Source organism: Mobula birostris, chromosome X (assembly GCF_030028105.1).
Source record: "Mobula birostris isolate sMobBir1 chromosome X, sMobBir1.hap1, whole genome shotgun sequence".
Classification (NCBI taxonomy): domain Eukaryota; kingdom Metazoa; phylum Chordata; class Chondrichthyes; order Myliobatiformes; family Myliobatidae; genus Mobula; species Mobula birostris.
In genome coordinates, this window is record NC_092402.1 from 41,931,999 (window position 1) to 41,953,010 (window position 21,012).

At 39.3% G+C, this 21,012-nt stretch overlaps 1 protein-coding gene across 8 annotated transcripts in view; it reads left to right on the plus strand.

The window, feature by feature from the left end:
* Positions 1-21,012, plus strand: part of LOC140191566 (inactive phospholipase C-like protein 2) — a 230,203-nt gene that overhangs the window by 168,280 nt on the left and 40,911 nt on the right. For 7 of the 8 annotated variants that reach the window (XM_072249065.1, XM_072249067.1, XM_072249069.1 and 4 more), the window contains exon 4: positions 14,646-14,721. In XM_072249065.1, coding sequence (XP_072105166.1) covers positions 14,646-14,721 — 76 coding nt within the window. Of the gene's footprint in view, positions 1-6,359; positions 6,409-14,645; positions 14,722-21,012 lie in introns of those variants that run through there. The other variant, XM_072249073.1, reaches the window with a different exon arrangement.

Genomic DNA, 21,012 nt, shown 5'->3' on the forward strand with positions numbered 1-21,012 from the left:
CGAATGTGTTTAACTGAAATAACAGGAAATTGCAATGGCTGAATTGAACTGGTTAGATAGTTTAAAGGAACAGACAGAAGGCAAGGAACGAAAGACATAAGGAGGTAATTCAGGACCCTCTGAAAAATACACCTGAAAGGAAGGAAAGATTTTGAGGCAGGGATGAACCAGCTTTGGCCTACCCAGCAAGTTAAGGACCATAAGATATCGGAGCAGAGTTATCCCATTCAGCCCATTGAGCCTACTCCACCATTCCATCATGGCTTATTTTTTAACAGTCTCACCCCATTCTTCTGCCTTACCCCCATAACCTTTGACCCCCCCTTACTAATGAAGAACTTATCAACCTCTGCTTTAAATATACCCAAATGACTCAGTCTTAAGGGCTTAAGTTGAAAGAGGAAGAACATACAAATGGTAAAAGTTAGCAGTGGACACAGAGACTGAGATAAATTAGGAATCCAGCGAAGCCGGACAAAAAAGCATAGATGCTGACGAGAGAGAAAACAAACTGAGAGTGTAATCTAGTGAGGAAGATAGAATCAGCCAATAAACATTTCTTTATAAAAAGAAAGAGAGAGCTCAAGTGAGAGTGCACATTTCACTGTGTTTCAGACGCACTTCACCGTTATGTGTCAATGTACATAGGACAAATAAAGCTAATCTTTAAAAAAGAGTCAAGTAGGGCATGAGGGAATGAGATTGCAGAAATAGTTATGGGACCAAGTAAACAGCATCAGTCTTAACAATAGAAGATACAACAAATGCCCCATTAATACTGGGGGAATTAAGTATTATCAGCATCACTAGAGAAATAGTTTTAGGCAAACTAAAGAGTTTAAAAGCTGATAAGTCCCCGGCCCAAATGGCTTGCATCTTAGGATTATAAAAGAAATGGTTACTAAAATAGTTGTAATATTCCAAATATCCTGAGATTCTGGAGAAATGCCAGAGGGTTGGAAATCTGCCAATGTGATATGCAAAAGGGAAGGGAGGCAAAAAGTAGATAACCCTGGGCAATTAACTGTTATTGTCACAAAAATGTTGCATGAAGGAAGTAACAGCAGCACATTTTAAAAAATAATGATTAATCACGCAGAGTCAACCTGGATTAATGAGAGACAAGTTGTGTCTGACAAATGTATTAGAGTCTTTTGAGGAAGTCTTGATTAGAGTGGATAGAAGGCAACCAGCAGGTACCGTTGTACTTGCAGGAGGTGCCTGATGAGGCAACTCATAAGTTGTTAAGTCACAAGGTAGGAGCCCATGGTGTTAGAGGTAAAACCTGGCATGGATAGAGATTGCTAGGCAGAAAGTAACGATAGGGATAACAGGTTTCAAGTTGGCAACTTGTGACCAGTGGAGGACCATAGGTATTAGTGCTGGGTTTCGACAGATTACAATATACACTCAGTGGCCATTTTAGTAGTTACAGGAGGTACAACTGTTGTAATGCGTGTTTTTTGTGTTAATGTTGCCTTCTTGTCAGCTTGAAACCATCCAGCCATTCTGTAAAGACCTCCCTCATTAACAAGGTGTTTCTACCCACAGAACTACCACTCACTGGATGTTTTTTTGTTTTTTGCACTATTCCTTGTAAACTTTAGAGTGTTTTGTGTTGAAATCCCAGGAGATCAGCAGTTTCTGAGATATTCAAAGCATCCTGTCTGGCAATAACGATCATTCCACGGTCACAGTCACTTTGATCACATTTCTCCCCCACTCTGATGTTTGGTCTGAACAACAACTGAACCTCTTGACCATGTCTGCATGTTTTTCTGCACTGAGTTACTGCCACATGATTGGCTGATTAGATATTTGCATTAACGAGCAGGTGTACAGGCTTACCTCATAAAGTGGCCACTGAATTATATTGCCACTTGGAGGGAGGAAGCAAACATACTGCGACCAAATTGCAAAAATGGATATTAATGTGAATTGCAAGATGGGTACTAGCAGCTTATGACAAGATATTGGTAGGTTATGTGACTGTCAAATAGGGTATAATGGGGAAAATATGAAGTTGTTCATTTTGGAAGGAGATACTAAAGACAATGTTACTGATATGGAGGACAAACTGCAGAAAGCTGGAGCACCAATGGATTTGGAGTCCGTGAGGAATGAAATACAAAAAGCTAGTGTACAACTGCAGCAGGTAATAGGAAATGCTAGCGAAATGTTGCCCCTTATTTCATAGGCGTTGAAGTATGTAAGTAGGAGCCTAACTGCAACTGTACGAAGCACTAGTGGGACAGAATGAAGAGGGCAGCAAACAATCCTGAGGCCCTGTTTATTGAAAGTTATTATTTCATTAGAGTTGGTTTGGAGAAGGTTCACTAGAATGATCTTGAGTACAGGGTTTGACATCTGAGGGATGGTTAAACAGGTTGTTTGGTGGTGCTTGGATGAATGAGCGGTCATCCTTTTGGAACAGATAAGACTCAAAAGTTAAAAGAAAATTCATTATCAAAGTACGTATATGTGACCATATACGACACTGAGATTCATTTTCTTGCAGGCGTGCATAATAGAACAAAGAAATACAAAATAATCAGTGAAAAACTACACAGTCTGATAAACAGCCAATGCCTTTCCCGGAGTAGTCTGAAGTAAGAGGGCATGTACTCTGAAAAAGAAGGTGTCGATTTAAGACTGAGATGAGGAAGAATTGTGAGTCTTTTGACTTTCCTGCCACGGAGAGCTTTGGAGACACAGTCCTTATGTGTATTTAATGCTGAAAAGCAATATGTTTCTAATCAGTAAGAAATCAGCAGAGAAGGGAAGAAAACTAGATAAGGAATGTTGGATCAGCCATTATTCTCTTGATGATAAAACAGCTTCAAGGAGCTGAATGGCCTTCTCCCTTCCCCATTTCCTATGGTCTTAAATGAATCTTAAGAGTTATCTTACTTTTAAGATTCAATAGGACTTATGCATAAATAAAACTAGTGACACATTAATAAAGGAGAGCAGCATAGAAAATTGTGAGGATAAATGATGCTGACTCAGGGCACAGTATGAAAAGATTTGCTGGTCTGGACCCATCTCAACTTTGGTTGGATACTTATACCGAACCGCTTTAGTTGGAGGAACAACTCCTGTGTCAGTGAAATATAAATTCCTTTCAAAGGCAACACATTGATTTAATTAATAGGAAATGCAAAGAATCTTCAGCATTTCTAATTATTCCTCTGTTGTTTTAGGCCTCCTGGAGTGCTGTAGGAAGTTAGTTTTGCCTGAGCAGAAGAATATTGCAAAATGAGAATGCTTTTGTTCACTGTGCTATCCTTGTAGCAATGTGGACCAAGTCAACGTCTTGACCCTCGTACATTCAATGCCTCATGTTGGTTGTACTGCTTAGCGAATGAACCCAAATTAAACACACTGAAACCAGAATGTACAATAACTCCACCAAATTATCAGCAAGCATTTTTTAAAAATACACTATTGGAATTAATAAAGGAATTAAATTTGTGTTTTCTATGAAAACATTGTCAAAACAAATCATATTTCTATTAAATTTTCTTGAAATACCTTTAGTTAAACTATTTTAGCATATTTTATTTTAACTTACAATGTGTTATGTATAGTTGTATGGCATTTAAAGATAAAGATCAGTAATCAAAAGTCATTACAATGTACAGAGGTGCAATAGAAATGAAAAGGACATGGATGTCACAGAGTTCAAGGAAGTGGAACCGTTTCTTCTTAAGTTTTTTTTTATCTTTTGAGAATTTTTCACTGAGTTGAAAATTCAAAAATCCGATGCGCAAAAGGACTTGGGAGTCCTCATGCAGAATTCCCTAAAGGTTCATTTGCAGGTTGAGTCAGTGGTGAGGGAGGCAAATACAATGCTAGCCCTCATTTCGAGAGGACTAGAATATAAAATCAAAGATGTAATGTTGAGGCTTTAGAAGGCACTGGTGAGGCCTCACTTGGAGTATTGTGAGCAGTTTTGGGCCCCTTATCTGAGAAAGTATGGGCTGACATTGGAGAAGGTTCAAAGGAGGTCCACAAAAATGATTGCAGGATTGAAAGACCTATCATATGAGGAGTGTTTGATGGCTCTGGGCTTGTACTCATTGGAATTCAGAAAAATGAGTAGGGATGACATTGAAACCTAGCGAAGGTTGAAAGGCTTCGATAGAGTGGATTTGGAGAGGATGTTTCCTATGTTGGTGAAGTCTATGACTGGAGGACACAGCCTCAGAATCGAGGGATGCCCATTTAGAACGGAGATGAGGTGAACTTCTTTAGCCAGAGAGTGGTGAATTATGGATTTCATTGCCACAGGAGGCTATGGAGGCCAAGTCACTGAGTGTATTTAAGGCAGAGGTTGATAGATTCTTGATTGGTCAGAGCATGAAGAGATATGGGGAGAAGGCAAGAGATTGGGACTGAGAGGGAAATGAATCAGCCATGATGAAATGGCAGAACAGAACCAATGGACCAAGTAGCCTCATTCTGCTCATATATCTTATGGTCCTATGGTATTCAGCTTCCACTATCACAATTGCTAGACATTATTCAAATCTATTAAACATCTAATCTGTATTTGGGTAACCATATACAGTAGCAGTGATCACCTTGGATCATTACCAGAAGCAGAAAGGCACATTTGGCACAGTCTTAGTGTTGTTTGTCCTTCAAGGTTCTCTTGGAATTGTTTAGACCAGCAGTTGGAATAGTGGACGAGGATTCACCTAAAGGCTTAACAGATTTGATATGTCAGGGAACATTTTACCACCTTCCACAGACAGAGCTTGTTTGGGGCTGATGTAATCAACGGTAGATTAACCAGCTGAAATGTTGTATAGAAGCAAAAAATGATGCCACCCACATGGAAAAATATGACTTCACCAGAAGAGTTTCTTGCAATCACACTTAATCCTAATAAAAACAAACTCAGTGGGTTGAACATACAATTAGAAATTGTTCTCACATTTCAGAGAGATTGAAAATAGTTACAGGGAAAAAAATATTTTGAGGAAGTGGAAGTGCATAACCATTATTCATAGCAGTTATTTATAAATAATGCATTAATGGGAGACCCCATGAAAAATCAAGACTCCTTTCTTGCTCCCTTCATTAAAGTTCTTTATAATTGCCTTAAGATTGCAGAATTAATTGATGCCAATTTGTGAGATAAACAAATATTATGGCCATTTTATGTAATATTTCCATAATATTTAACTGCAAAAAGTGCTGGCTGTCCATTTTCTCTATACCTCTTATCATTTTGTACACCTCTATTGAGTCACCTCTCACGCTCCTTCGCTCCAAAGGGAAAATCCCTCGCTCACTCACCACTTGCACATAAAGCATGCTCTCTAATCCAGGCAAATCTCCTCTGCATCCTCTCCCAGGCTTCCACGTTCTTCCTATAATGAGCTGACTAGAATTCAACATAATACTCCCAAAGTCCCAGTGTGGTCTAACCAGAGTTTTGTAGAGTATTATGAAATTAAGAGTATTATATAAATAAATATTTGAGATAATTTGTGTACAAAAATAAAATGATAAATGAAAGCAATATCTGCCAATGATAAAAATCTGAAATAAAACCAGAAAATTGCTCAGCAGGCCATGTAGTATTGAAAAATTATTAATGCTTCAGGCCATTGTTAATGCCCCAGATGCTGTCTGAACTGCTGAATATTCTCTGTTTAGTTCTATTAAATGACAAATGATTCTAAACTTGGTGGAGATGACTATGTGTGAGATACAAATTGCTGTTGTGTTAATGAATTAAAACAAAGTACACCACTGGAGATTAGGTGAAACCCTCAATTAACCCCTTAGTTAAGGGTATAACATATTAAACATATTTCCTGGTATCCATTAACTTGGACTGCGCTCTCAGTCCAAATAAAGTGTGTTTACCCAAAACTTCAACTGTCCAGTTCTTCAGCGGATGCTGCCTGACCCGCTGAGTTTGCCCAGCACTTCGCATGTTGTGTGGTGTGTGTGGTATTTGCACATTGGTGATGGTCTCAGATATGAACGATACAGCATAAGTGAGGTGTTAATGGAACAATCTCATGCATGAGGGAATATCTTAGTGAAAGGAATGGAAGTGGATATTGGAAGGAAAATAAGGATAAGAGAGATACACACAAAGGCAGTAAGGGCAACGTTATTCAGATATCGTAGGGCCTTTCAGCTTTTTCAGTCCTTTAGCAGAGATGCATCTGCTCTCCATGTCCAAACCAGAACAGATGCTCAATGCACATTTGACCCAGAGGAGATCACCTCATGAGTCACTTCCTTTGAGTTATTTTCATTCCCTTTATAAAAAAAACAATCAGCTGCCAATTGTGTGCTTGGTATTTTTAACATGTTATATTTTGGAATGCTAGTTCCGCATGCTGCTGGAAGAATCCAAGCCTATTAAAGAGTGACATCCTGCAAATTGTTTGAAAATATTCAGCACACTGGCTTTTTCTTCTCTTGAGCTGGATCTTATACCAATTCAGGCTGAGTGTCGTCGATATCAGCAGATTAATCTAAGTTCAAGGTAAATTTATTATCGAAGTATGTATGCCATATACAACCTTGAGAATAATTTTCTTGCAGTAAAATAAGGAAATGCAATATAATCCATACATAACAAAGGCCGAGTCCCTGAGAGTGAGTGTACAGGTGTGTAGTCACTTCAGCACTGGGGCAAGTAAAGCCATCCACGCCGGGCGGGATCCCGATGGTTGTCAGGCAACACCTGTTCCTAAACCTGGTGGCATGGGACCCAAGACTCCTGCACCTCTTGCCTGATGGTAGTAGTGAGGAGAGAGGGAGATCGATCAAACGCAGGCAGATGGGAAGGGCACAGGTGGGGGGATCTTGGCTAGCATGGACTGTGGGGCTGAACACTGGTTCATTTTCCACTCTCAGCCCTCAACTCTTTAATCTGGCTAGAAGTCCACCCAGGCGCTCTCTCTTCCAGCAGTAGCGGACCTTTGTCCGCCTCAGTGGTCTTAACCATCTGGAAACTTTCCCAGAACGTTAACACTTTCAAGCATACAAGTAGGCCCCAACATTGGGTAACTCTGAGTTCATCAAGAAGTCCCCAGAGGCTCAGTTATTTTTATAAATCAATGGAGACTATAAATAAATAAAGAGGATTCCAAAATGTGACTACATAATGCTTAGCGCATTTAAGCAACTGAGGTGTTGTGGTATTCTGACAAAGGTTGAAAGCTGAGTGGTTACTGAGATATTTAGTTAATCAGAATCGATTGTTTCATTAGGGTTCACTAAGTTTCTACGTGCCTTGAGAGGGGAACAGTATCATAAGAAATTCGATCATGCAGATACAAAGGTGTCAGAAAAAAAATTAAATGATCCATCAAAAGTCATATTCTCAAGTTTGTTCATACAGTCATAGAGTCTTACTGTGAGGAAGTACTGCTTACTTAGGGGAAGCTGGCCTGACAGCCTAACTGGTCCATGCTGACCAAGATGCCCATCTAACTTAATCCCATTTGCCTGAGTTCAGCCCATATCCATCTAAACCTTTCCTATCCAAGTATCTGTCCAACTCTGTTCTAAAAGTTGTTATTGTATCTACCTCAACCACTTCCTCTGGCAGCTTGTTCCATATATGTCACATCCTCTTTCTCTCAAGTTCTAATTAAATCTCTCCCCTTTCACCGTAAATCTATGTCCTCTAGTTTTTGATTCCTCAGCCCTGAGTATTCACCGTATCTACACCCCTCATGATTTTATACACTCATTGGATTAGGTGGTATGTTGAGCAGGAAAGAGAACATTAAGATACTTTGTGGAGACTTCAAGACCAGTTAACTGAGTGGGCAAGAATGTGGTGGAATGCAGATTATTTATCAAATGGTGAGAGGTTTGTGGGTAATGTTGATGATCACAAGAACATGGGTGTATACAGGTCCTGAAAGCCAACATGAAGTATAGCAAGTGATAGGAGGGCAAATTGAAAGTTGGCCTTTATTCTGAGAGGATCTGAATAAAGGGGAAAGGTACCTTAATATAGCCATGTCAGGCCTTGATGGGACCACATTTGGAATATAGGTCACCTTAAACAAAAATAACATACGTGTGATAGGAAGAATGCAGAAGGTCATGAGACTGGATTCAGAAAGTGTTGATAAATGAGGAGATCGAGTGGGATCAGTCTGCATTCTCTAGTTTAGAATAAACAAGAGAATATTTCATTGAAACTTACAAAATCCGTATAAGGCTTAGCAAGCTGGATGTAGGGAAAACGTTCTCCTGGTTGAAAAGCCTATGGCCAGGCATGACAGTCTCAGAACAAGTTATAAATCATTTATGACTGGGATGGGGAGAAACTACTTCACTTAGAGTCCTTGGAGTTGTTTATCCTGGAGGCAGGGAAGGCTCAGTCATTGTGTTTGTAGACAAACAGCACAATAAATATTAAGGGAATCAACATACGGGATAATGGAGGAAAATGGCGTTGAAGTAAAAGATCATCCATATTCATAATTGAGGGCGAGCAGGCTTAAAGGGCCAAGTGGGTTCTCCTAATCCTATTTATTTTGTTGTTGTGTTTTTAAAGGGTCTGTAAACCCACACAGGTCAAAAGTAAGTGTGATGTGCTCCTCATCAATAATCATCCATCCTGAACATTTCCCTTCCTGAACATTTCCTCTGCGTACGGCACTGTTAAACAAGAAATTTCTCATTTACTGGCCTTCAAAATAAGAAAAAAATAGAGAATAATACACACAAGATGCTGGAGGAACTCAACAGTTCACAAGGAACTTACGGAAAGGAATAGCGAGTCGACGTTTCGGGCCGAGACCCTTCAAGAGGACTTGAAAAAGGGGAATGAAGCCAAAATAAGAAGGCGAGGGTGGGGAAAGAGTACAAGCTGAATGATGATAGGTGAGGAGAAGAGAAGGAGTAAGAGGGGAGCCAGAATGGGGATTGGAAAAAGAGAGAAGGGGAAGGGGGAGAAATGACCAGAAGTTGATTTTCATGCCACCAGGTTGGAAACAACCCAGACAAAATATATAAGAAAAAAAGTTTTTCAACTTCTCCAGTAATTCAATATTTTCTTCACTTCTTATTGTTCTAACTTACATCCTAAGCATCATTTAGAGATTGTGCTGGAAACCTGAATTGTCAGAGTTGACTATTGTTTGTAACATTGGCAAATGGTGTTTATTGTGATGGCTTTAGAAATAAAACAATATGAGGACTCCAGTTTGTCATACTGACATGCAGACAGCTCAAGGGAACTACACCTCAGCTGTCCTGTCATTTCATGGATGACATTTTATCAAAGGGATTGCACATTGAAATTAGGAAAGGGTAGGTTGTGGCCCTCAGGACCCTACATTGAATTCAGCAGTTCCAGTTTGTCTCATATACTGGCCAGGTCTAATGTGAGGATATTCACGTGCAAATCAATAAAGTTGTTCTCCAGTCAAGGACACGGCCTGGCCTGCAGAATATTTCCAGCAGCTGCAGTGTTCTACAATGCCTATGTCCAGTAGGGTTCCTCTTTCTTTTCTCACTTCCTACTCACCTCCCTTTTTTTTCTGTCTCCTCAAGACTGATTGTTGCTCATTAAGAAGGCATTGCTTTCTTAGATTGCACTAAGAGCATCTTTGTCCTCTGAAACTTCTTGCTCTCTGCTCAATGTTCTCTCTCAGTGCAACTTTTTTGAATTGAAAAGACACTTGTTATTCATCTATCCCAGTTCCAACATTTCTAACACTGTTTTATTCCGGTTTTCTTTGAGTGAAATTTCTTGATTTCACTCCTTACTGGCCTAGCTGGAATTTTTTAGAGGCACTTTGGGCCATAGGGACTGGTTCTGTAATGTACTGTTCTAAGGAGACACAAGAGACTGCAAAATGCTGGAATCGGAAACAACAAACAACTTGCTGGAGGACCTCAGTGGGTCAAGCATCATCTATGGGAGGAAAGGAATGGTGGGAATGACTATTTTGCATGCGTTGGACTATTAAATTTAATTATGTTTTGGGAGCTTCTTCGTATGTAGAGATGTCTACGAATGAGGCGTTCATAACTCAGAGACAGCCTGCATACCTAAATGTGGTTTGAAGAGACATTACTTTTCATTGTTACACCCAAGCTGTGTCAGAAAGCTCTCAGATTGCCCTAGGCAAACAACAAGAACTTGCACTTACGTTGTAGCTTTCAACTGAGAAAAATTGAACGGAGTAATGGAAAGATAAAAACAAAATTTGTGAATTGTATTCTTGAAAGCTGGGTTTCATCTTGGGTGAACTGGAGTGGTATTAGATTTATTGTAGAATTAGGCACTTATTTGGGGAACTGGGGAGGTGGTCGGTTCTTCCTCTGTCACCACTCCACAGGATGAAAAAATTGCCCTTTTCACATAGCAGGGTTTCCTGCCTTCTTTGAATCTTACTGAGAACTTCTTCCTGAAAAGAAATTACGACCATATGTTTTGTCCAACTTTTTTTAAAGTGTTTGCCATTCCATTCAAATCTCTTTCTGGAAGTGCAGAGAAATTCAAGCTAATCCAAGTGTTTATGTTCTGTTTTCAGTCTCTTGTCATCTACGTCAAGAAGTTTTAATTGAAGGGAATAATCCCACTATGAATGTTTATTTACTAAAGTCATCTGAGGCTGAAAATGTGATACAGCTATTGATGATTCATTGCATTCTATCCTCCCTATTACACAGCTGAAAAGGAATCCAGGCACAGATATATTTTGATTAAATTGCAGAGCTTTTCCAAATTAAAAACATGAGTGGTATTATTAAATGTGCCAAAATAATTCATATATTAAGCAATCTGAAATTATTACTTTGTTTTTGAGTATTATCTTGATACCAAAGATACATTATTTTATTTGCAATGTAAATGTTATTCTGCAAGAAACATTTAGAACTGGGTAGAACTTATTCTAACCCATCTCATAAAATAACAATTAGAGCAGCATCAACTCCTCCAACCCCCTACCTCTCCCATAAAATAATCTTTAATTTTACTTTGATAATTCTTTGTTTGAATATTCCCTAAACATAGAATGGTAACAAACTTTGAGCCACTTTTCTATGAAGTGAGTCAAGATGTTTTACTGGATTGCGATCAATTGGATTACCATTTGTAGGGCACTCCTATGAGCACAACAATAAATACTATTCAAGATAATTTCATTATTACAAATAATTTTGAGACATCTTTAAAGGGAGGTGCAGAGTGCTAGAGAAATGAATATTGTAGAAATACCATATAAGCTGTTGTCATGTTGCTTCACCTGTGACCTGTGACAGATGCCCAAAGTCTTCACCCCAAAGTTTTGGGCATGCAGAACCAGCAGACACAATCCTGTTCCTATTTGCCTAGTTGAACAGCTATATGATTCATAGATTTTCATTTATTAATAGATATACTCAGTAATCAATTAAGCCTGACTTATTAATGATCTTAGTTACTTTGATCAAATATGCAACTAATTAGAAAATGCTTTGGAGCTCAGTGGGAAAATTGACATTCAGTCTTCATGGCATTCATGCAATTGTCAAAGCTTTAGGAATAGAGTGGTAATGAGCTGTGCTGATTCCTCTTTTATATTAACTAATTAATTTTAATTGCCAAAATTTTCCTCAAATCTGGAGGAGTAATAATTTTTTGAATTATTTATTTTTGAATCCAGATTTAACTCCACTCTTGCAACAGGAAAAAACTATTTAAATAAATATGATTTTTGCAAGCAACATCTAGGTTTTTAAAGTCACCAACTAACTTTCTCTGCTTAGAGTTAATGGGAATTTGCTCTGAGGAGCATCAATAGTATCTAATAGAGATTACCTATTGCTTAAAGTAACAGTTCTCAGCAGCCTGCTGTGCGCTCTGTAAATATAATTAATGAAGCACTTTTTGCAACATAAAACCTCCAGCTGGTCATAGCTGGTTCACTATGAACCAGGACCATGCAGGTCCTGATATATGTTTATCCCACGTAAATATCACCACTGTGGACCTACTGCACCCTATCTTGTGACAGCAGTTTGCAACATTGCTTTCTTCACTGCCAGATTTTATAACACTGGGAATTTGATGTAGGAGGTTTTGCTGCAGTGCATTTAAAATATCGAAATGTTCTGTTTGTATACATTTCTTTCAGCTTTTATGTACATTCATTTATAGAGTTATAAAAGTGTGGTCCTCCTTGTGATGTAGGAAATATGGAGGCAGTTTGTGCAGGAACAACAATGCAATAATGAGCTGGTAATTTATTTTAATAGAGTTGATTTAAGAAGGAATATTAGCTTTATTGCCTGGAGTTATTCAGAAATAGAGAAGTATAGTCATAAATGAGGTGCAACTACGCTTGAAGTACTGTGTACAGCAGTGATAACAGTTCATTTCCAGAGGAGCTCATGGACAATCATTAAGATTTAGTGTGTGGTTAAAAGGATACTTAGTACTGTTATAACTATTGTGTACAACATTCTAATAAGTACTATGTACTTATTCAAGGATGTTCTTGCATTTGAAGCAGTCCAAATCAGGCCACTTCCATGGATGGCAAAGTGGTCCTATCAATTTTCTGAAGTGGGTCTTGAACCTACAACTGTCAGCTTCAGGGAGGTTTCCCAGATTTAAGGCAGAGATGCTCATAAGTCAAAATGATTAGAAAGCTAAAACCTTTAGTTCTTGGCTGTTTATCAAAGAAGGCTATTCTTTCAGCAGAGCAAGGTCCTTTGCATATCAAGCTTACAAGAATGGAACAGTTCTGAGGAAACATTTGCCATGTTGGGGTTATTTTCCTCAGAACAGCAGGGTTTACGAGAGAATTATTGCAATATGTAAAATAATGAAAGCCCCTTGTGAGGAAGGCAGGAAGCAATTATTCCTTTCATGCAGGAGTCAGCACCTGGGGACGTGTGGGGGGAGGGAGGAGATGGAGGTGGGGGAACATGATTGTATTTAAGGTAATTTGTGAAAGATTGGAGGAGTTAAGAAGGCGTGTTATGCAAAAGTCAGGAACTGCCTGAAAGACTTTAATTTTTAAACAGTTAAAATTTAAAAATGAAACATTTAAAAAGTAGCTGAATCAGCAAATAATACATGGGCTCGAATGGGGATTGGTCTCAAAAGCTCTTTTTCAGTTTGATAATGGCATTCTGTGCTATAAACGTTTCTATGACTCCATGATTCTATGCCCAAATTGTTGAACTTGTAACTCAAAGGTTGGGCAAACAGTCTGAGGTGATTTAATATCCCACACCAGCAGTTTACAAAATGGTATCTCACACCATTTATTTTGTTTACATTACTATAACAGGAGAAAACTGCCAAAGGCATTTTGCCATTAACACTGCAGTATAATGGGATATTTTTACTTTTGAATATGTGAGTTGAGATGTAACAGTCTAACTCTCTCTGTCAGAATGAACAGTAAAGAATGTTTATCCTAAAATCATAAAATAAATTAATGATTTTGAAATCTTTTCGTGCAATGGACGGGATATAATACTGAGTACTAATGCAAAAATTACAATCAGTAGTTTCTTTAAACTGAATTGCAGCTTGGAGTATAATATCAAAATTGTTAAATCCATCAGCTAGAAGATGTCAAAACTGCTGATATTTCTAGTATACAACCTATCCTGACATTTTAAATTCAGAACATTTACTGCAATTTGTTTTCTTTCAATGCCCCTACAAGCTGCATTGGTAAATGTTTGACTAATGTAGGATATGGTAATACCAAACTTGCTAAATTTTCTCCTCTGGGTAAGGAAGCAGTCACAAATTGATGATGTCATTGGAGTCGTCACCCAGAGACCAATAATCATAATACAGATTTCAAACCCCACCAGAACTGCTGCAAAATTTGAATTAAATTAAATAAATCTATAATTAAAAACCTGGTATCATGAAATTTCCAGATGTATTGAAACAAATCATCTGTGCTTCCCTTGGGAAGGGAAATTTGGCATTCTAACCTTATCTTCACTACCTTTGATTTTGACCCAGTGCATTCCAGTTGTGTTAACTGCCCTCTGAAGTTCAAAGGATCAAAGGTTCATTTTATTGTCAAAGTATGCATGTACAATACATCTCTGATATTTGTCTTCTCCAGATAGCCATGAAGTACAGAAAGACCATGAAGTTGATGAAAGAAAATACATCAATTCCATCACCGCCCGGCACAAAAAAGAAAAGAAACTAAACTCACAGACCCCAAAATCCCACCCCCACCCCGCTGAGGAAAAAAGCAGCGACAGTAGCGACAATATTCGCTATTGTCACTGAAGTGGTCTAACATGGACATTTAGGGCCATCGAGGGTGATCATGGCTGCCTAATAAATATTGAGTTTGTCAGGGGTAGTTAAACTTCAAACCATGGTATGAACTGGGCCTGTGTAATTTCTCCAGCACCATTGACATAAGAAGAGATAACCTGGGGGGAATCTGATCACTCTGAAATGGTCCCTGCTGGAAGTGTATATGTGGCTATAAGCAAATGTAATTGAGGAGCATTGTACCCCCAAATTAAATCATATTTTTTACATTTACAGTTGCATAACGGGCAACAAATAATGCACTGAAGAGGGACTTCAGCCTGGCGAGGGAAATGGATTTAAATATGCAAGGAATTTTTGATTTTCTTTTCATTATGTTACTGTTTTCCAGATGATTCAGACAAGCAAGATGCTAATTGAATCTGCTGATGCGGTCTACGTGAAAATAATGCAGGCTCAGAAGGCTGGTGAGTGTCACCATCTCTATTACAGGAACAGACTGCATGCTGAGTTTCCAGACAACTTGGCAACGGGGTGGAAGAGAGCTGGCAAACACTGAGTACAAAGGAATAGTTTTGTGTTGATTATAAATACTTGGTCTTCGGTGGCTGCTTATGGAGGCCATGAAACTCCGCCCGGGAATAAGATTGTGTGCTGCTGTGTGGTTATAAGGTAGCCTGTTAAGGCACGGGGAAAATCTAACCATAAAGAACAAATACATAGAATAGAAATTTTCACATAATGCAAGTGTGGGTCGGGATTCCCCTTGCATGCCAAGTGTACAAGCTTCATTGGTTAAATTAGTATCCAAGTGTTCTGCTCTACGAATTAGGAATAAGCAAATATTTTGGCGCTATGTTTCACAGTAATGGCTACAATTTACAAATTAATCCTTGATACAGAACTATTGTTTTCATAATCTGATATATGAATGAGCTGAGCAAGGCAGTGGATGTTGTCTACATGGACTTTAACAAGGCATTTGACAAGGGCCCACATAGAAGGCTGGTCAAGAAGGTTGAGTCGCTTGGCATTCAAGATAAGATAATAAATTGGAATAGACATTGGCTTTGTGGGAGAAGCTGGAGAGTGGTAGTAGATGATTGCCTCTGACTGGAGGCCTGTGACTTGTGGTGTGCGCAGGGATCGGTGCTGGGTCTGCTTTTCTGTTTGTCATCTATTATCAATGATTGACCTGGATGATAATGTGGTTAACTGGATCAGCAAATTTGCCCATGACTCCGATTGGACAGCAAGGAAGACTATCAGGGCTTGCAGCGAGATCCGGACCAGTTGAAAACTGGCAGATGGAATTTAATGCAGACAAGTGTGAGGCGTTGCACTTTGGGAGGACCAACCAGGGTAGGTCTTACACAGTGAGTGGTAGGGCACTGAGGAGTGTGGTAGAACAAAGGGATGTGGGAATACAGATCCATAATTCAATGAAAGTGTCATCACAGGTAGACAGGTTTGTAAAGGAAGGTTTTGGTACATTGGCCTTCATAAATCAATGTATTGAGTACAGGAGATGGGATATTATATTGCAGTTGTATAAGACACTGGTAAGATCTGATTTGGAGTATTGTGTGCAGTTTTGGTCACTTACTTATAGGAAAGATGTAAATAAGGTTGAAAGAGTACAGAGAAAACTTACAAGGATGTTGCCGGGACTGGAGGACCCGAGTTATAAGGAAAGATTGAATAGGTTAGGACTTCATTCCTTGGAATGTAGAAGATTGAGGGGAGATTTCATAGAGGTATACAAAATTATGAAGGGTATAGAAAGAGTAAATGCAAGCAGGATTCTTCCACTGAGGTTGGTTGGGACTACAACTAGAAGTCATGGGTTAAGGGTAAAAGGTGAAAAGTTTAAGGGGAAACTTCTTCACTCAGAGGGTTGTGAGAGTGTGGAAATAGCTTCGAGTGTAAGTGTGCATGTGAGCTCGATTTCAACATTTAGGAGAAGTTTGGATAGGTACGTGGTGGTAGGGGTATGGAGGGCTATGGTCCTGGTGTAGGTTGATGGGAGTAGATACCTTAAATAGTTCAGCATGGACTAGATGGGCTGAAGGGCTGGTTTCTGTGCTGTACTTTTCTATGACTCTATGACTAAGATTAATATGCCATTTCATTATGCATTTACACAATGCTTCTTATGAATAGTCACGGAATGTTAATGAACCTTTGGCCAATGATGTGAAAGGGCTCAAGCAGCACCTGTGTACGATCAAAACAAGTTAGCATGTTTTCTGAGTGCTAAGCAAAGGAGTCCAGTTAATTTCTTTCCTTCATATGATTGACAAACTCAGCTCTTTATTTTTATGTGATGCATCAATGATATAATTAATTTAGTTCATCAGACTATGAGTAACTCAAAAAGCTTATAGTTTTGTGGTCTCCTCTAGCATTAGATCTAACCTGCATTAGAAGTTTGAGGAGATTTGGTATGTCACCAAAGACTCTAGCAAATTTCTATAGATATACCGTGGAGGGGATTCTAACTGGTTGCACCATCGTCTGGTATGGAGGGAGCCTCTGCACAGGATTGGAAAAAGCTGCAGAGGGTTGCAAACTTAGCCAGCCCCATCATTGGCACTAGTCTCCCCACCACAGAAGACATTTTCAAAAGGTGATTCCTCAGAAAGGCAGCATCCATCATTAAGGACACCCATCATCCAGGACATGTTCTCTGCTTATTACCACCATCAGAGAGGAAGTACAGGAGCCTGAAGACACGCACTGAATGTTTTTGAAACAGTCCTTCCCCTCTGCCTTCAGGATTTCGAACAAACAATGAATCCATGAACTCTACCTCACTATTTTTGCTCTCTTTGCACTAGGTATTTAACTTAACTTTTTAATATATATATTTCATGACATAGGTCAGTGATATTAAACCCGAAAAAAAATTAGTTTGAGACAAGTCAACAGTTTTAATATAGCTTACAGTCAGTTTGGATAGTACCTGACAGCTGCATTTTGGACTGAGAAATAACGGTATGATACTTGCTTATAATAAACCTTAATGTTTACTGAGAGCCTCATTCTATATTATGTCAAAGTGACAGAGCGCTGAAGGGTTTACAGATATTCAGGATAAAGTCTTAACACATCTATACCTCGATCATGTTATGCGGTTGGAATCTGAACTGATGGCTATAAATAAGGTGGTCACTATAAATCCAGTGAGCATCTCTTGAGAAGTTCCTTACACAGAGTGTAATAGTGTGTGGTGTTCATGACAGCAGGAAGTGGATGGCATGTTTGAAAGGAAATTGGCTAAATAGGTAAAGGACAAACAGGTGATATGCTGATGAGATTAGATAAGGAGGTGTGAGGAGTTCATAAACACCAGCATGAGCTGGTAGGGTAAAATGTATGTTTCTGTTCTTCAAAACCAACATACTTTCTTTAGTTTTTTCTTGTAAAGTACAATATTTAAGTTATGAAAGTCCACTAAAAAAAGATGTTTTCAACTTGTTCATCATCCCAGCATTAACTGGTTGACATTGGTCCCCTTTTAATTAGTGCCAAGATGTCAAAATACTCTTCTCAGATGCTTATGTTGTCTCACATCTACCTATCTCAGAGATACATCCTGCCTCTAGAAACCCTGTGGGATAGCCCTAAATTTGTCCTCTTGATGAGTGCCAAATTTAATCACCCAGGCATTACCAGTTGTTCTCACTACTTGGCATTCCTTCCCGATACCTCACCATCTCTCTCCCTCCTACCCCACTTTAAAGAATTCCTTTAAACCTGTCACTTTGCCATGTTTAAACAGCTGTCCTTATGTCCTAAAGTTTCCTGAAGTTAACTTAGAGTATTGTGTTCAGTTCCTGGTCACCGAACTATGAAAGGATATGGAAGCATTAGAGAGGGTACAGAGGAGATTTACCAGAATGCTGCCCGGGTTAGAGATCAAGTCTTATGTGGAAAGGTTGAGCAAACTAGGGTTTTTTCACTTTGGAGCAACAGAGGAAGAGATGTGACTTGATGAAGGTGTATAAGAGGTATAGATAGAATGGACAGCCATCACCTTTTTTCCTGTGGCAGAAATGGCTAATATGAGGGGGCATAATTTTAAACTGATTAGAGGAAAGTATAGGGGATGTTAGAGGTTTTTTTTTACAGAGGTTGGTGCATAGAATGCATTGCCAGGGGTGGTGGTAGAGGCAGATACATTAGGAACATTTAAAAGACTCTTAGATAGACACATGGATGAAAGAAAAAAATGGAGGACTATGTGGATGGGAAGGGTTAGGTTGATCTTGAAACAGGTTAAAAGATTAGCACAACATCATGGGCCAAAGGGCCTGTACTTTATATTCCATGGCTAGGGTTAGTTTTTGTTTGATGGTTCTGAGAGATGGCACGGGTTATCTTGCCATGCTACAGGTGCTATGGAAATAATATTAGTGTCTGCTGGTGTTATTTTAAACATTGTATTTATCTGGAACTTTGTCAAGGGCCTGAATCCTGCTTGTACTTTACTGGTAACAGCTGGGTGGGACCCTACTCAGTACTCGGCTCATTCCTGCCCTTGTACATTGTCATGTAGAGGCCAGAGATTCAATGGAAATCAAAGGCTGGTTTACCTGACCTCTCATTCTACTTCTAGTCTCAATCCCAACTTTATATCTGGAGATCAAATGTCTAGAACTGAGGGCAGGGATTGCATCTGGCCCCTTAGCCATGTACTAGAAATAGCTGACCTAAGATGCATGAGCCCATTGATTTGAATGGGGCCACCACTCATGATTGAACTGTTGGATGGTTTGTTTATTTTACTTCATTTTCTTATCTTTTAGGTACATTAATGTAGGGAGTAGAATTTGTGGTTTAGGGAATTTCATGGGTATGCGGACAGGATGAATTGGGATTAATGCAGGATTAAAGTTAATGGGTGCTTGATGGTTGGTGGGGACTGAATGGGCCAAAGTAGAGTGTTTCCATGCTGCATGTTCTATAGTCTCAGGATCTGAGGACTGCTCTTCTTTGTAGGAGAGGTGGGGCAGTGAGGTCTTCAGTTTACCCATTCCCATGGCACTGTGAGAGGAAAATTACAGGGGTGTAGTGTGAACAGTAAGCTGGATCAAGCCCAGCTCAGCCATCATGAGGCAGGGTGAGGCAGATTAGAATCCTGAAAATGAAAGTCTCAGTTGAATCCAGAATTGATGAAAATGGGAGTCCATTTAGGGGTCTGACAAGTAGAAATTTCCCTTTGGTTGATAACGCTAAATTTCAGCAGCCATAAGCTATAAGGCACAGGAGCAGAATTAGGCCATCCAGTCTATCAAGTCTGCTCCACCATTCGATCATGGCTGATTTGGTTTTCCTCTCAACCCCATTCTCCCATTAGCGTTCTCCTAATATTTGGCTTCTGTGAAAGGATAAATTACAATGGGCACCCTGTCCTCTTTTGCCACTAGCAACCAAATAAAAATGTCAGTTCCCAGGTATCATACAAGAGGTGAAAAATATACAGTACAAGACAACGATAGATGTTAATAGACCAATAAACAACACTTACCCCAGAATGTTGACTTGGAACTATTACTGACTGACTACTACTGACACAGCAGCTAATTACAAGATTCCTGTCACAGAATTGGGGATTAATCAAACGTTTCCTGCTTTGTTCTGTTAAATATAATACCAGCATAAATTGTGTGTGTGTGTGTGTGTGTGTGTATGCAAGTGTTTATTTGAATGCACGCATGTGCACGTACCTGCGTACGTGGGCACATGAGATTTTGCAGATGCTGGAAATTTTGAGCAACACATACAAAACGTTGGAGGAACTCAGCAAGTGCAGCAGTGTCTGCAGAGGGAGATAAGCAGTTGAGTACTTCCACCAGGACTTGATGAAGTACCCTGGCCCGAAACATCAACCGTTTAATTCCCTTCGTAGATGCTGCCTGACCTGCTGAGTTCCTCCAGCATTTTGAATATGTATATGTGTGTGTGTGAAGCCTGTAAGCAGCATCAGTTGTAAATTTTGCTCAAGTCTTTAAATGACAAAAGCAGTCCCAGGAGGGCTGTCCTGGATATGTGTGGCGAATCTGGTGGTTCATCTGTGGCACTGAATGTCCATTTGTGAGGGTTCATCCTGTCCCCAAGGCCAGCACCAACCCAATCCAGGCAATGAGAGTTGGATTTCACTTGTTTACAAGTGAAGCAAGAAGCCTGGCATGTTTGCCAAAGTGTGAAATATTGGTCAGAGACAGCCTCGGAATAGACCGTGAGTAGAAAATACTACTGCTGTGACATAATCTGGAACAAATGACAACCACAACACTCTGATTTCATGATGCTGCTGGAGCAGAACATCATGGTGTCAGTGTGGGGGAACTCTCTGCACAGCTGCTTCTATCAAGCATCTAGAATGCACGGAGAAGTACAAGGCATGTCATAGTTCTTTTCATCACCTTTCAATTCAGTTGATTTGATATTACATTACTGATTCAATTCTTTTCTTGTTGAATTGTTATTTAGATCTTATTGTGTCTGACAAGTAAAAATACTATATAGGAACAGAATTTGCCCAAAGTCTGCTCTGCCATTTGATAGTCATAGCCATAGTAGTCATAGTCATACTTTATTGAACCCGGGGGAAATTGATTTTCATTACAGTTGCACCATAAATAATAAATAGTAATAGAACCATAAATAGTTAAATAGTAATATATAAATTATGCCAGTAAATTATGAAATAAGTCCAGGACCAGCCTATTGGCTCAGGATGTCTGACCCTC